General features: G+C 42.2%; 1 protein-coding gene across 1 annotated transcript in view; it reads right to left on the bottom strand.

The window, feature by feature from the left end:
* NPSR1 (neuropeptide S receptor 1) overlaps positions 1 to 7,971 on the bottom strand; it is a gene marked incomplete at both ends in the record, with an annotated part of 59,071 nt that extends 51,100 nt beyond the window's left edge. The window contains one exon of the mRNA XM_079538732.1: positions 7,825 to 7,971. Coding sequence (XP_079394858.1) covers positions 7,825 to 7,971 — 147 coding nt within the window. The remainder of the gene's footprint in view (positions 1 to 7,824) is intronic.
* Between the last annotated feature and the right edge of the window lie 4,895 nt (positions 7,972 to 12,866).

The raw sequence follows: 12,866 nt of genomic DNA, 5'->3' as shown, positions 1-12,866 counted from the left end.
AGCGTGTGCAGAAGTTTGAGATGAAGTATTTCTGCCAGAATGTGATAGGTTAAGCAACCTATCAGAAGTAACGTGCAATGGAAGTGAAAGATTTATATCTATTGTGATTACCTACATATGGTATAAAGTATCTCCATTCTTGGATGCATTTGAAGCCAGGTTGGATGGGGCCTTGGGCAGACTGATCTAGTGGTGGCAACCTTGCCTGTGGTGAGGGGTTGGAACTACATGATCTTCATCAAAGGCATTCTCTGATTCTCTGATCCTGTGATTTAAAGTATAAAAAATAACAAACTTGGTTGAAGTGCCAATAGGAAACATCCATTTATCTTCCACCATGATTTGGATTTGGATTGAGAAAAAAAACATCACAGAAATCTGTTCGATGATAAGCCATAGGTGCGTTATACATAGTTTAGTAGTAGCTAGCAGGTCTCACTGTCAGAGAACAAAATAAAAGGCACCAATAATTTTAAGGATTTTTAGGCTAGAAGTAAGCTTCATACATTAGATGTTAAGCATCTGAATGTGAAAGTTCAGATGATTAATACAAACTACCTCCTACTTCAAATGAATATGTGTGGAGGGGAAAAGCCACAAAAATATGGTTGGATCAATCTTGATTCATTTGCAGATGAACTATGTCTCAGAAGAAACACGTTAAAGAACTGAAAGATCACTGATAAATCTTATGACCTAATTGTCACAACTGAAAATTTGTATAATAAAATTATGCCTTGGAATCATAGAATCATAGAATTCCTCAAGTTGGAAAAGACCTTGAAGATCATCAAGTCCAACCACGACCTAACCATGCTACCCTAACAGCCCTCTGCTAACTCACGTCCCTGAGCACCACATCCAAACAGTTTTTAAACACATCCAGGGATGGTGACTCAACCACCTCCCTGGGGAGCCTATTCCAGTGCTTAACAACCCTTTCAGTAAAGGAGTGTTTCCTGATATTCAACTTAAACCTCCCATTCCAAAAAAAAACTACTAGCAGAGGATGGTTTCGATCCATCGACCTCTGGGTTATGGGCCCAGCACGCTTCCGCTGCGCCACTCTGCTTCTTAAATGCTTCCCATGTAGCAAGGCAAAAATGAGAAGTTGTTGTTATACACAAGATGCTCCTGAAAGTTTTTGGAATGCAATTTGATTGACATCAGAAAACTCTAAGAAAACTTGTGATGAGGTAGCAAAAACTGAGAAATGAATTATTTCAAAGCTAAGTTTTGTATCTTTTTATTTAAAGGTTCTTCCATTGCAGATGAATTTGAGAGGAAGGCAGCAAAGCCCTTTAGGAGTTGAATTTTTTGGTAACTTGGCCTGGAATTGAGCCCAATTCACACTGCATGAATACTAGCTCAGCTTCAGGTCTCTCTTGAACCACTGATTTCCCATTTAAGCCCTGGGGCTAAAACACAGCTCTGACTGCTATGGACTTTGACTATTAATTAGGCGGTTACTCTTCAAACACCAATATCCCCAAGCAAGCTCAACAAAGAAAGCTTCTCACCCCTCTCTGAGTCAAGCACAAGCTTCGAATTCAGCAGATGCATTTGTCATGCCCAATAGTTTTCCCATCTCCTGCACAGTGGCTGCTTTACTGTGATGATTTCTCACAGGATGACTGTGTTAGCCTTCCAGCACATGGCTGTGGGATATTCTGGCATCTGTTGTCACATGAGGCCTTCACCACATGTCAGAGATTCTGGCAACAGTCACATCTCCGTGCATCTTCATTCCAGCATGGCTGGAAGGAGATCTAAGACCATGTTTTCTATTCTGCCAAACTTAGGAAGTAGTTTTGTACGAGTTTGTATCTGGATGGAATTGTACTTATAGTCTGTGAATGCTAATGTGTTCTACAGAGGAAAATCTAAAATATTTTCTACTTTTTTGGTGCAAGGAAAACTATTCACTAGATCAGAATACTTTCCCATAGAAAGGAGTAATTATGTTACTAATATTATTTTCACTTCTAAAAATATAGCCATGCTCTGTTGACCTTTTTCTGTGAATCCTCAGTTTTTAAAAATATATTTCTTAGCTCTCACTTTACCATCATGGCTGAGGCAGGGTCATTTCAATGGGCAGCATTTAATAAATGTAGATGTGACTGGGGTAGATGGGGATCAAAAAGATTTAAAGTTAATAACAAATGGTAAGAATTCAGTTTTACTGGCTGATAGTTCACATTCACCAATTTTGTTGTGTTTTGGTAAATGGATAATAAACAGGGACAGTTCTATTCAGAGAGTGACCAACTGGGACATATAGGACAGGGGCAAATGCTTTTAAACCAAAGGAGGGAAAGTTTGGATCAGATGTCTTGGGGAAGCAATTCACAGAGAGGATGGTGAGGTGCTGAAACAGGGTTGCCCAGAAAAGTTGTGTATGCCCTGTTTCTGGAGCTGAACAAGACCAGGTTGGATGGGGCCATGGCCAACCTGATCTAGTTTTTGATCTAGCAGTTGGCAACCCTGCCTGCAGCAGGAGGGCTGGAACCTGGTGATCCTTGAGGTCCCTTTCAACCCAAGCCATTCTATAATTCTATGATTCTATTGAGTTATTTCAGGGTTGGTTTTCTTTCAATAAATGTATCATAGAAGATTCCAAGGAAGGAGTTAAACAGATTTCCCTAATTTTGATGTCATCAAGAACGATGTATTTTTCATTATGTATCTATTTTTCCTAGAATAATTTCAACAGGAAGAGATAACATTAGGTCACTCAATAGCCCATCCATAATTGCATGATTTTGAAAGGCCTATTAAAAGCTGTGAAACTGTTCCTTCTTAATCACAGAAAAGGGCAAGATGATTAAATGTGCCTAATCTGTGAAATTAAAACAGTTCATAGACTAGAGACATTTTAAACATATTTACACTAGAGATTCAGACAGATACAAACCTTACCTGTGGGTCACATGGACAACAGCGAGAGGTGTGAGGAATGCTGGTGTAAAACTGCCTGAATTGGTTGGCTCACAGCTTCTGCATGCTGGGCTGTTACCAAGCTAGCTCCCTTCTGTGCTGCATTTAAGCTAGTAGATGAAGCCAGCTCATCCAAGAACAGCTTTGTTTCACGAGGTGGGCAGCCAGCTATTGCCTCCTCAGCACGGCAGCTCAGCTCTAGCAGCACTCCTTAGAGCATACTGCATTGCCTGTGTTCAGGAGTTCTTGACACTATATTTGTGTAGACTTAATTCTCCTCCTCTCACTCCAATGAAAGATAGCAAAGTCAATAATGAATTATTTGGTTTGCTCATTTTCCTAAAACATATGATTGCATTTACAGAGATTACTCCAGAAATTTGACAGCACCCATTAATATTTTTCTGTTATGTATTCAGGAATGGGATGCTCTATGCGGTCTGCCTGAAAATCAGAATGAGCAATAATAAAGGCAAATGCTTTCCAGGAGATAAAGAGACTCCTGCATTTGGCTGAAATCATAGGGACACAGATACTGACTTAAATAGGCTCTGAGGACACCTGGAGACAAACCCTCACTAGTTGATAGTTCTGCAAAGCTCATCTGTGGAAACCTGCTCTCCTTGCATTGATCTTCTCAGTACTTTGGTGGAAGTGATAGGCCCTGACCTTTGCAATGAAGATTATATTCCATGGATGAGAAGCACATGGTTTTATATTTGTGGTTACACTAGCATGGTTCTACAGTCCCATTTATTATCTGAACTAGCTAGGCTACAACATGCAGGTACTGGCAATGCTATGGTGTTGGAGGACATCATAGCCACAGGTACACAGTTCTTCCTGGAAAAAAAAAAACAAAACCAAACAAACTGGGAATCTTAACTATCCATGAATAATCATTTGTAGTGGATTTAACGTGCACAGTATTTTTCCTAACAGCTCTTATCCTTCACTACCACTGCTGGGGTGATGCTGCACAGCACAGGGACCACGACTGATGGAGCTGGAGTAAGGAAGACATAACATATAGTCCTGTTGTTGAGGTTTCCACCTTGCAGCATGGGACAGGGGTTCCCAAAAACTCTTGGGGGAGAGCGACAAAATTCTGTGCTGCTGCACAGATAAAGAAAACAAAACGAGAAAGTGCAACTAGATGGTGGAAGTGGTTGAGTCATCATCCCTGGATGTGTTTAAAACTGTTTGGATGTGGTGCTCAGGGACATGATTTAGCAGAGGGTTGTTAAGAGTTAGGGTAGGATGGTTAGGTTGGGGTTGGACTTGATCTTTGAGGTCTTTTCCAACCTGAGCAATTCTATGATTCCATGATTCTAAGGCAGGGAACACCTGCCAAAGAAGGAAGAATGCCAAAGAAGGAAGAAGATTTACACTACTGCATCAAAGTAGAGCATCCCATTGTCCAACAGCCACGTCATACATAAGAATCGAGCCCCACTGGAGTCTTTCTAAGCTTTGAAGCAGCTGAGGCTGCGCAAAGGGAGGTGCATCTTCCAGCCTTCACAAAGATTCCAGCCTTGTTGGCCACAGGGACTTCTTACTCAGCTTGATGAACCTATTCTGAGATTTTGGCTTCTCCCCAGGCTCTCTAGGAAGGCTTGTGGATAGCACCTTATGTCTTAGGCCCCCATGAGTCAGGTAGGCAGAACTGAGGGACTCTGAAAGTAGAGAAAAGTAACAGGCATTCTGATAATGTTTTCTACAGCTCACTGTATTCAGCAAAGGGCATTTGACACACAGAGTCTTCTTACACAGAGACTAAATGCACGTGGAGGAGATTGTAAAGGGATGTAATGAGCTTTCCATTGGCCTGGGAGGTTGGAGCTGTGATTAATACCAATCTGCACATCTGTTATGAATTTGATGCCAGCACAGACAATAGAATTCCTTGCATTTGTGGTTCCAGACGGTGAGCTACCAGCATGCCTCATACAAAGGCCTCAGGCAGAGACATGGGCTCAGCTTTCAGCAATACTTTGCCATGTGGAGGTTGGAACTAGAAGATCTTTAGCGTCCCCTTCAATGCAAGCCATTCTATGATCACAGAACCTGCAGGCGGGGACGAGCTGCTCTCTTTACCACAGAAAGCTCTGGCTCATCTCATGAACTACATGACACACCTGGTCCTGCCAAAAAGATGTGACAACAGCTTTGAGCCCATTGCACATGGAAGCAGCCTTACAGCAGACCTGGGGGTAAAGGCTCACATAGCAGCTGGCCAGGCAGCTATCAAAACGTCTAACAGAAGGGAAGAGCATGTTCCTCCAAGTGGATGAAATGCTCCTTTTCCCAGCTCAAAAAAATAGAAGGAGGGAAGAAAAAAATAAATAAATAAAAAAATCAACTGAACTGGCAGAATGTTTTTTAATTTGAATCAGCATGGGATTCAGTTATTATGTTCTGAAGAGGATTGGAAAGGAAAGAAATTCAAATTGTTCTGAAAGGGGGAGCAGGGAAGCATTCACAACTCAGCCCATAATAGGACCTTTTTTTTGGCACTGAAACGCTCTGAGTGGCATTATTTTACTTTTGTCACATTGCCACCACAATATAACCCAGATATTACCTGGGGATTGGTACAGGTAGTACTTCTGAAGCATGGCAGGAAAAGAAGAATACAGTATTCTCCTCTCATCCCATAGTTTGAGCAGAGTTTGAGACACCCTACAGAGCTGCCAGTGGATAAAACTGTTAGAAGTCATTTGTGTTGGAACTGCTCCATTTATTGCATGAGCATCACTCCTTGGTCCCCATTTATTGGTTTAGATTGTTTTCCTATTAAATCTCTTAAGGAAGATAACACAACTCCATATTTCCCAATGAGAAATAGAAGCACTTGCTTGTTTTGTGCTGGATGTACAACAATGTGGCAATCCCCCCCACGCCACAGACACAGTCCCACATCCATCCTGAGTCTTCTGCTTCATGGCCACGCAGGGGTCAACCTGCACTTGCATGGTGGCCTTTTGTCAATCTTCTTTAGTCAGCAACAGCTATAGCATGTTTGAAAATCCCAGTTAATGGCCAAAACCCATTTGCAGCTGTATTTTGAGCACCAATTTCAAATGACATGGGTTTTTAATCCACACAGCCTGTTACAAGCTGACCTTCTATTTCTCTAGCTGCCAAACCAAAGCCTTGTGAAAAGCAAGGAGATCCTGGGCACCTTGCTGGAACAGACATGGACATGGTCACCACACAGAGTGTGGATGGTGAAGCACAGGCAGCTCTGTCAGCACCTTCCACACGTGAAGCTCTCATTGAGAGCTGAAATGGCTGGCAGAGAGCCCTGCCTTGCATAGTAGGTGCCAGCAGGTGCATTATTCCTCCTTCCCTACAGCAGCAACACCAGCTGTCACTTGTCTCTCGAGTCAAAATATTTCCATGCCTATCAGTAGCCAGTAATTGATGTGAAATCAGTGAACCTCCTTGCAAAGTTCGTCCTATATTTGCCAAAGCTAGACATCAGGCAGCAGAGTGCAAGTCTAATGAGAAGCTCTCAGCTAATAAAATCAAGTTTCCTTCAGCAATGGACGAGCACGCATGACTATCCATAGTATCCTAATTATTGTAATTTACTCAATCTGCCCTATTAAGAAGCATTTTTCTGCCTGGGGACTTTCTAATCATGGAATTAATTTGTCATTTTTACCATTATAAAATATTGCTCCCATGACATTGTTCAGATTTACAGCCCTAAGTGTGGAGAGAAGAGAGGAGATAAGAAGAAAATTGTGAAAAAAGGTTTTGCTCCTCACTTCCCGGCTTTCTGAAGAGCCTTTTAAGCGTCTAACACGGAGGGGGGCGGGGGGGAAGAAAGGAGTATTGTGTTAAAAGAAACTCCAGTTAATGAATTGTAGGACTACAGATCAACTTTTTCCATAGAAGAGGTGAATCCCTGTTATAATTCCACTGATTCCAGGGGCAATGTATCAGAGTACTAACAACCTCCTGGAAGTCAAAAGTGCATCTGAATACATCCCCTGATTTCCAACAGATTGCCATACGATGCGAGCGCCTGCATCTTTCCATCTGGAAGTGATCTGCTTGGTTCTGAGCTCCGGAGGGAAGGCGGGGTACTTCTTGTAGTGGCTCCTTTTAGTAACTTGAGCACAACTTGTACAGTGTGCCACTACAGCATCATAACACATGGCACGCAGCATAAAGCTGAGCAATGACAACAGACACGGAGAGCTGAAGCAAAGATGTAACTCAGCACCTCTTTCATCTGTTCTCTACCATCACATACTGTGAGGGTGATGTTTGTTTTGGGGAGATGAATGAATACACTTCTCACATCATTCAGCGGCTTTCAATCCTGAATCGTTTGCCTGCTACATTCTAACAATGATCCTGCATCCTCCTCACAAGTTTAAGAGAAAACCAAGCCAATTAACTAATTAGAGCTAATCCCTGCTGTTGTTGGTTAAGCACACACACACACACACACACACACACACACACACACACACACAAAGCCCTCTTCCTTGTGTGCAATGTTTGTTGCAGCTGGGAAATTGAAAAGAAATTCCTTGTGTCAAGAGATGGCTAATAAGAAATTACACAAAAGGTGTGTTAAACTACAACACACTTTTGATTAAAGATGCACGTATATCTGCAATGCCACTTTAGAAAAATATTACTACCCCCTCTTGTAAGGGAATACGATTGCTAAGATCTGCAAGTCTGAACTCCAAAACCTGCAACTCTTTGTTTTTCAGTAAATGCCTCACATATACTATCAGGTGTCTTCGCAGGGCAAATGCCACCCATATCTGGGATAAAACATCAATAATCCCAGCTGCCTGCTTGCAGAGGCACTGAGATGCACTAAAGCTTGTGAGAAAAGCAATGCACCAGCTGTACCTTAAAGGAGTAGTAAAAGGATTTCCACTCCTCTTCCTCCAGCACTTCGGTGAAAGTCACGGTGTCAGTGCAGGTGACAAAAGTGACATCCAGCCAGCCGGTGCCAGCCGGGGAGCTGCTGCTGGCTGCTGTGGGGCCAACCTCCATTGCCAGGCTCTGCTCCAGCTGCCTGGGCTCTTGTTTTCCTAGGAGTTAATGCAGCCAAGCCTCTCCTGTAAAAGCACAGCAGCAATACCAGCTTCTCACTGCTCCACCACTGGCTACCAGAGGCATCGGGCTTCAGTGCAGCTGAGTGATAAGAAAAAAAGCAAAGTGAAGGAAAAAAAAAACCAACCCAAAAACCAACAAGCTAGCGTCGTCCCTTTGAGCTCTCCTTCAGTACAACTCTGACAACAGCCATCCGCATGCTCTTTCAGCAGCAGGACGAGCAGCTGGTAAGAAGTCAGCACATACAGAGGCGTCCACGTGCATTTCAGCCTGCCAGGCATCCACAGCTGCCACGGCTGTAAAAGCATAGACCTGAAGAGCAAGCATGCATTTAACGCATCCAGAACTTGTCCAGCCTCATGGGCTGCTCTGCCTCCAGAGCAATACACTCCTAAGCAGAACGCAATCTGTTTTCACAGCTATGCCCTGTGCTGCTATGCTACCTGAACCACAGGTGTAGGTAGATTTAACCAAGTAGAGCCAAGTTCCCTGATCTGAAACAGTAGCCCAATAAATGTGCATTCTTATAAAACACTGAGGCAGTCAGCATTACCTTCAGGGATGGAGCCTGTAGGGACTAGAGAGACCTCTGGGTGTCACAGAATGTCCAGCCCTTGGCCTGGGCCAGCCAGGGGAAGATTCTGTTTCTGGCCCATAGAGGTGACTGGTACCATTCACGATGAGAAAGAATCAGTGCTAACCCATATGCATCAGTAATAGCTATTTAAACAACAGAAAATTGTGCATCCATTGGAATACAATCAGATAAAACATAGTTTTTCAGAACAACCATGTTGAGCTGAAATCAACAGGGAAAACAGTAACTTACATATTGATTGTATGAAAGAGAGGAGGACATCTCTTTGAAGCCCATCCTGAATGACTGCTCAGGTTGGCTCAGAACCTCTGCTCTGAGGCATTCAGGCAGCAACCAAGCTTCCTGAAAGCATCCCATCTCCTTTTCATCCTTTTCTCCTCTCACCTTGTTCTCTCCTATTTGTGGAATAAGCTAAAACTTCTTGCATTGACTGGTTGGGGTTTTTTTTGTCTTTTTTTCCCCACAAGCATATCACAGGTGCCAAGAGGCTTCTCAGTAGCTCTTACACTCCTGCCTCTGAATATTTCTTCGTTGCTGTCACTGCCCTGCTTTCTTGTTGGCTGCTTTTCTATAAATGTTTTTTGTTGTTTGCTTATCTTGTATTTATTCTCAGAATCTTAGGCTATGGGCAGTCTGTGATACTATGTCTATAATTAAACTAATTATTTAGGAAAAAAATACTTATTTTTTTAATCCTCTACAAAGGCGTGCTTGCTCTCTGAAATTTCCCTTTGGGTTTTCTCCCTCTCCCCTTGCCAGTATTAAGCAAGCTATTTGAATACCTCTGAAATGAATTGTGAAACAGCAGACTTTTCTGACTGAATCTCAAAAGCCTGTAGCAGGCAAGATCAAATCCCAGCAATTCCTCTGTGCAGAATTGATTCCTACAGCTGACTTTGTTTTCCCCAGTCAGGACTTTCAGAAATCTCTAAGAATTTCAGCTTGAAGAGATTTAGGTAGCTTTACAAAGGGAGAAATTAAGTTTCCCCACTGTTTTAACATAAAATACTCTCAAATTATTATTCTAACACATATTTTTTCTAATGCATAACAAAACGCGATAGCGCTTTCTTAACCTAAGCTGTTTCTTTTAAGTCTCACTTTGGTAGCACACCACAGCATAAGCATGCTTCTCAAATAGGAAAGATCAAACAACTTTGAGATAATCCTAAAGCAAAGGAAATGGATTATATGTAAGAAGAACAGGGAGGGCTTCTTTAAGAAGCCGCTTCATTGGCCATTCTCTTTACCTCGGACTCAGAAGCCACACAAAATTACGTTTCTCAAATCTAGCTTTGAATCAGAGGACAAGAGAACTTGAGAGCACACAGTGGGGAAACTTGCAGCACATCTTGACCCCACAGCTGCGCTGTGAGACAGAGAACAAAATCACTTCACTGCTGTGCACCATGTTGATAATTTCCCCAGATTTGGCTGATGTGAATCTTCAGAGTTTTTATCTTGTTTAAAAGAAACAGGTACATCTGAACACACATCTACTTAAAGCTCTCTATATATGTATATATATATACACACACATAATTTTTTACTGAGAATTTACTTTGGAGTCGACTTCTCTGCTTTTATTCAGCATCAAGAGAAAAGTGCCAAAATATTACCCAAATCTGTATCTAGTGTCCTTGGAAGAGGAAGGTCAGCCTGTTTATCTGGAGTGTAACTGCTTCCCCAGCATTTGCAGCCACCTTTGTTTAGCCACTCCAGATAGAGACAACATCAAGTTTCCAGATCTTTTAAGACATGAAGAAGTGAAAATGATCTTTTAGGATTTAACTTGTGAGTTCTGAAGTTAGAGGCTGGCAGCTGGAGTAGAAGAGACTTTCTTTTACACAGAAAAATTTCTGTTTGACTTTCCTTCAGAATCTGTGCAGACTCAATTTTGATACATTCAAAGACTTCATGGAATGAGATGCCAGATCTCTGTCTGCCTGGGCCCAGCCTGATCTCTGACCGGTCAGCAGCTGTCGAGCTTTGGATTAAATCTCCAGACTGTCAGCATGTGGGTTCTTTCTACCAGTTGCACTTTCGGATGGTATCTTTTGCATAAATCTGAACTTCACCCTCAGTAAAGTAGTAAGGGCACAAAAATCACAGTGATGAAATCACAGAAATCACAATGACGAGCACTTCACTCCTTTTCTATAGATAAATGAGCTTTAAAAGAAGGACTTTTTTCTCATCTCCATTTCTGTTTGTGATCTAAATTCAAGGTGGTCCATTTTATGAGAAAAGATACTTAGCCATTTATCTGTATTTGCAAATACACTCTTGGAGAAGAATAAGCAATTCCTAAGGAAATGTCTTTGAGAAGAAGCAAGTGGATGAAGAAAGCCTCTACAAATAGCTAACCCTCTGCTAAAGAGGACTGAGCCCTTGCACCACCATGGTCCTTGAGTGCCCAATCCGAACCAATGAAATCAGAACCAAGCTCAAACTCCAAAGCAGGAGCAAGCAAACCCATCGCTGTATCTGAGTTGTTCATTTCAGAGCAAACTGCAGATCTGTACTGAATTTCTGTTGGATAGCAGATTTAAAGCAATACAGTTCTAGATGAAGTTTAAAATGAAAGTTTAAAACTTGGCAAAAAGCAACAAAAAAACCCCAAAACATTAGAACAAACTTTCAGACTACATCACCAACATAATTCTCAGCTCAAATGGCATTACAGAGGCTACAAAGAGAGGAATGGGACATCAAGGAAAATCAGACTAATCTATCAATGCTGCAAGCTTGGGAAAAGTCTGGCAAAAACCTCAATGGAGAGCAAAAAACTGGGGAACCTTTGTGCCCAGGAGGAGGAAGGAGAATAGAAAAATTTAAAATGCCTGCATCCAGTTCCCATTTCTGTGGTAGCAGTTGTGTCTGAAGTAATGAATACACTCTGTCTTCTGGCGATGAGCAGCAGCCTGGAAGTGCAGATTTACAATGGAGGTGGAAAGCTGTTAGAAGCATTGCAGGACGTTTTATTGCCAATTACAATTTCATGGCAGGGTTATTATTTATTAAATATAGAAGCAGTCAGCTGAATTCTAACTGCTCCTAAGCTTATTTCCACTTATAAAACAGCTGAAGAAATTATGTAGAGCTAGAGAAAAAATCCTTTGCCATAGAAAGCGTGTTTCTCTCATGGCCTTCAAGTCTGCACACATGAACACACATGGAGGGTAAGAAAGTAGACCACACTTCAGAGAGGGAATGGGCTATGCTCTATTTCCCTTTAATAATGCCCAAGGTGCACTAAACTAAACTTATTGCTGGCACTAACAGGCTTGTGGGGGACAATTTGAGCTGCATAAGTTCCTTGATCACCAAATCTCAGAGTTCAAGGCTCTCCTGAGAAGTATTTCACCCGTGGCTCTCCACTCCAAAAGGAGCATGCAGACAGAATGAAATCTGATCACAAATGGAATCTGTCCCACACCAGACCTGCATGGTACTGGCCACGATATACAACACACTGAACAAATAAAACCATTTGATTGTCATAGAATCATAAAGGCTGCAAAAAGACCACTATATAATCTAGTCCAACCATCAGCCCACCACTGGCATTTACACTAAACATGTCCCTCAGTGCCATACCTACACTTTTCTTGAACAGCTCCAGGGATGGTGACTCTACCACTACATAGGAAGATTATTCCAATTTCTCACCATTCTGAGAAGAAGTTGCTCCCAAAATCCAATCTCCTGGTTCTGATCCAATGAAGAAAGAGAAGCAAAACAAAACAGCTCACAACAGTACTTTGAAGACAGAAAGGATGTTCAGAGAAGCCAAGCCAAAGAAATATACAAAATTCAGCAACTGTTAGAAGATGTTGGAAATACTTGATGTAAGTACTCACACTCCCTGGTGACTGGACATTCAGCAAGTTGTGACTGGGTCAATCAACTCAGCCCATTACTTTGTCCCTACATTTAAAGAGACTTCCATAACTCATTAACCTTACTGGCATTTCAAAAAGAGGCACACAGTCTTGTATATTTTATGCTAGCGACTCTGCGTTCACCACTGTAAGTATATCACAACACAAATGTTCGACAGATGTCAGAATGGGCACAATCACTCATCTAACCACATTGCTCGACCTGCAGTGAGTTATGGGCAGGCTGTGCCAGGTCCTCATGGAAATGAATGGGGTCAACACTTCTCAGCTCACAGATTGCGCACAAGCGTATGAGCTGCTGATCTGGCTTTCCGGTGCTGCCTGGAGGTAAG

Source organism: Tetrao urogallus, assembly GCF_951394365.1.
Source record: "Tetrao urogallus genome assembly, chromosome: 7".
NCBI classification, from domain to species: Eukaryota; Metazoa; Chordata; class Aves; order Galliformes; family Phasianidae; genus Tetrao; species Tetrao urogallus.
The sequence above is the reverse complement of the archived record's forward strand: the minus strand, read 5'-3'. Positions and strand labels throughout refer to the sequence as shown.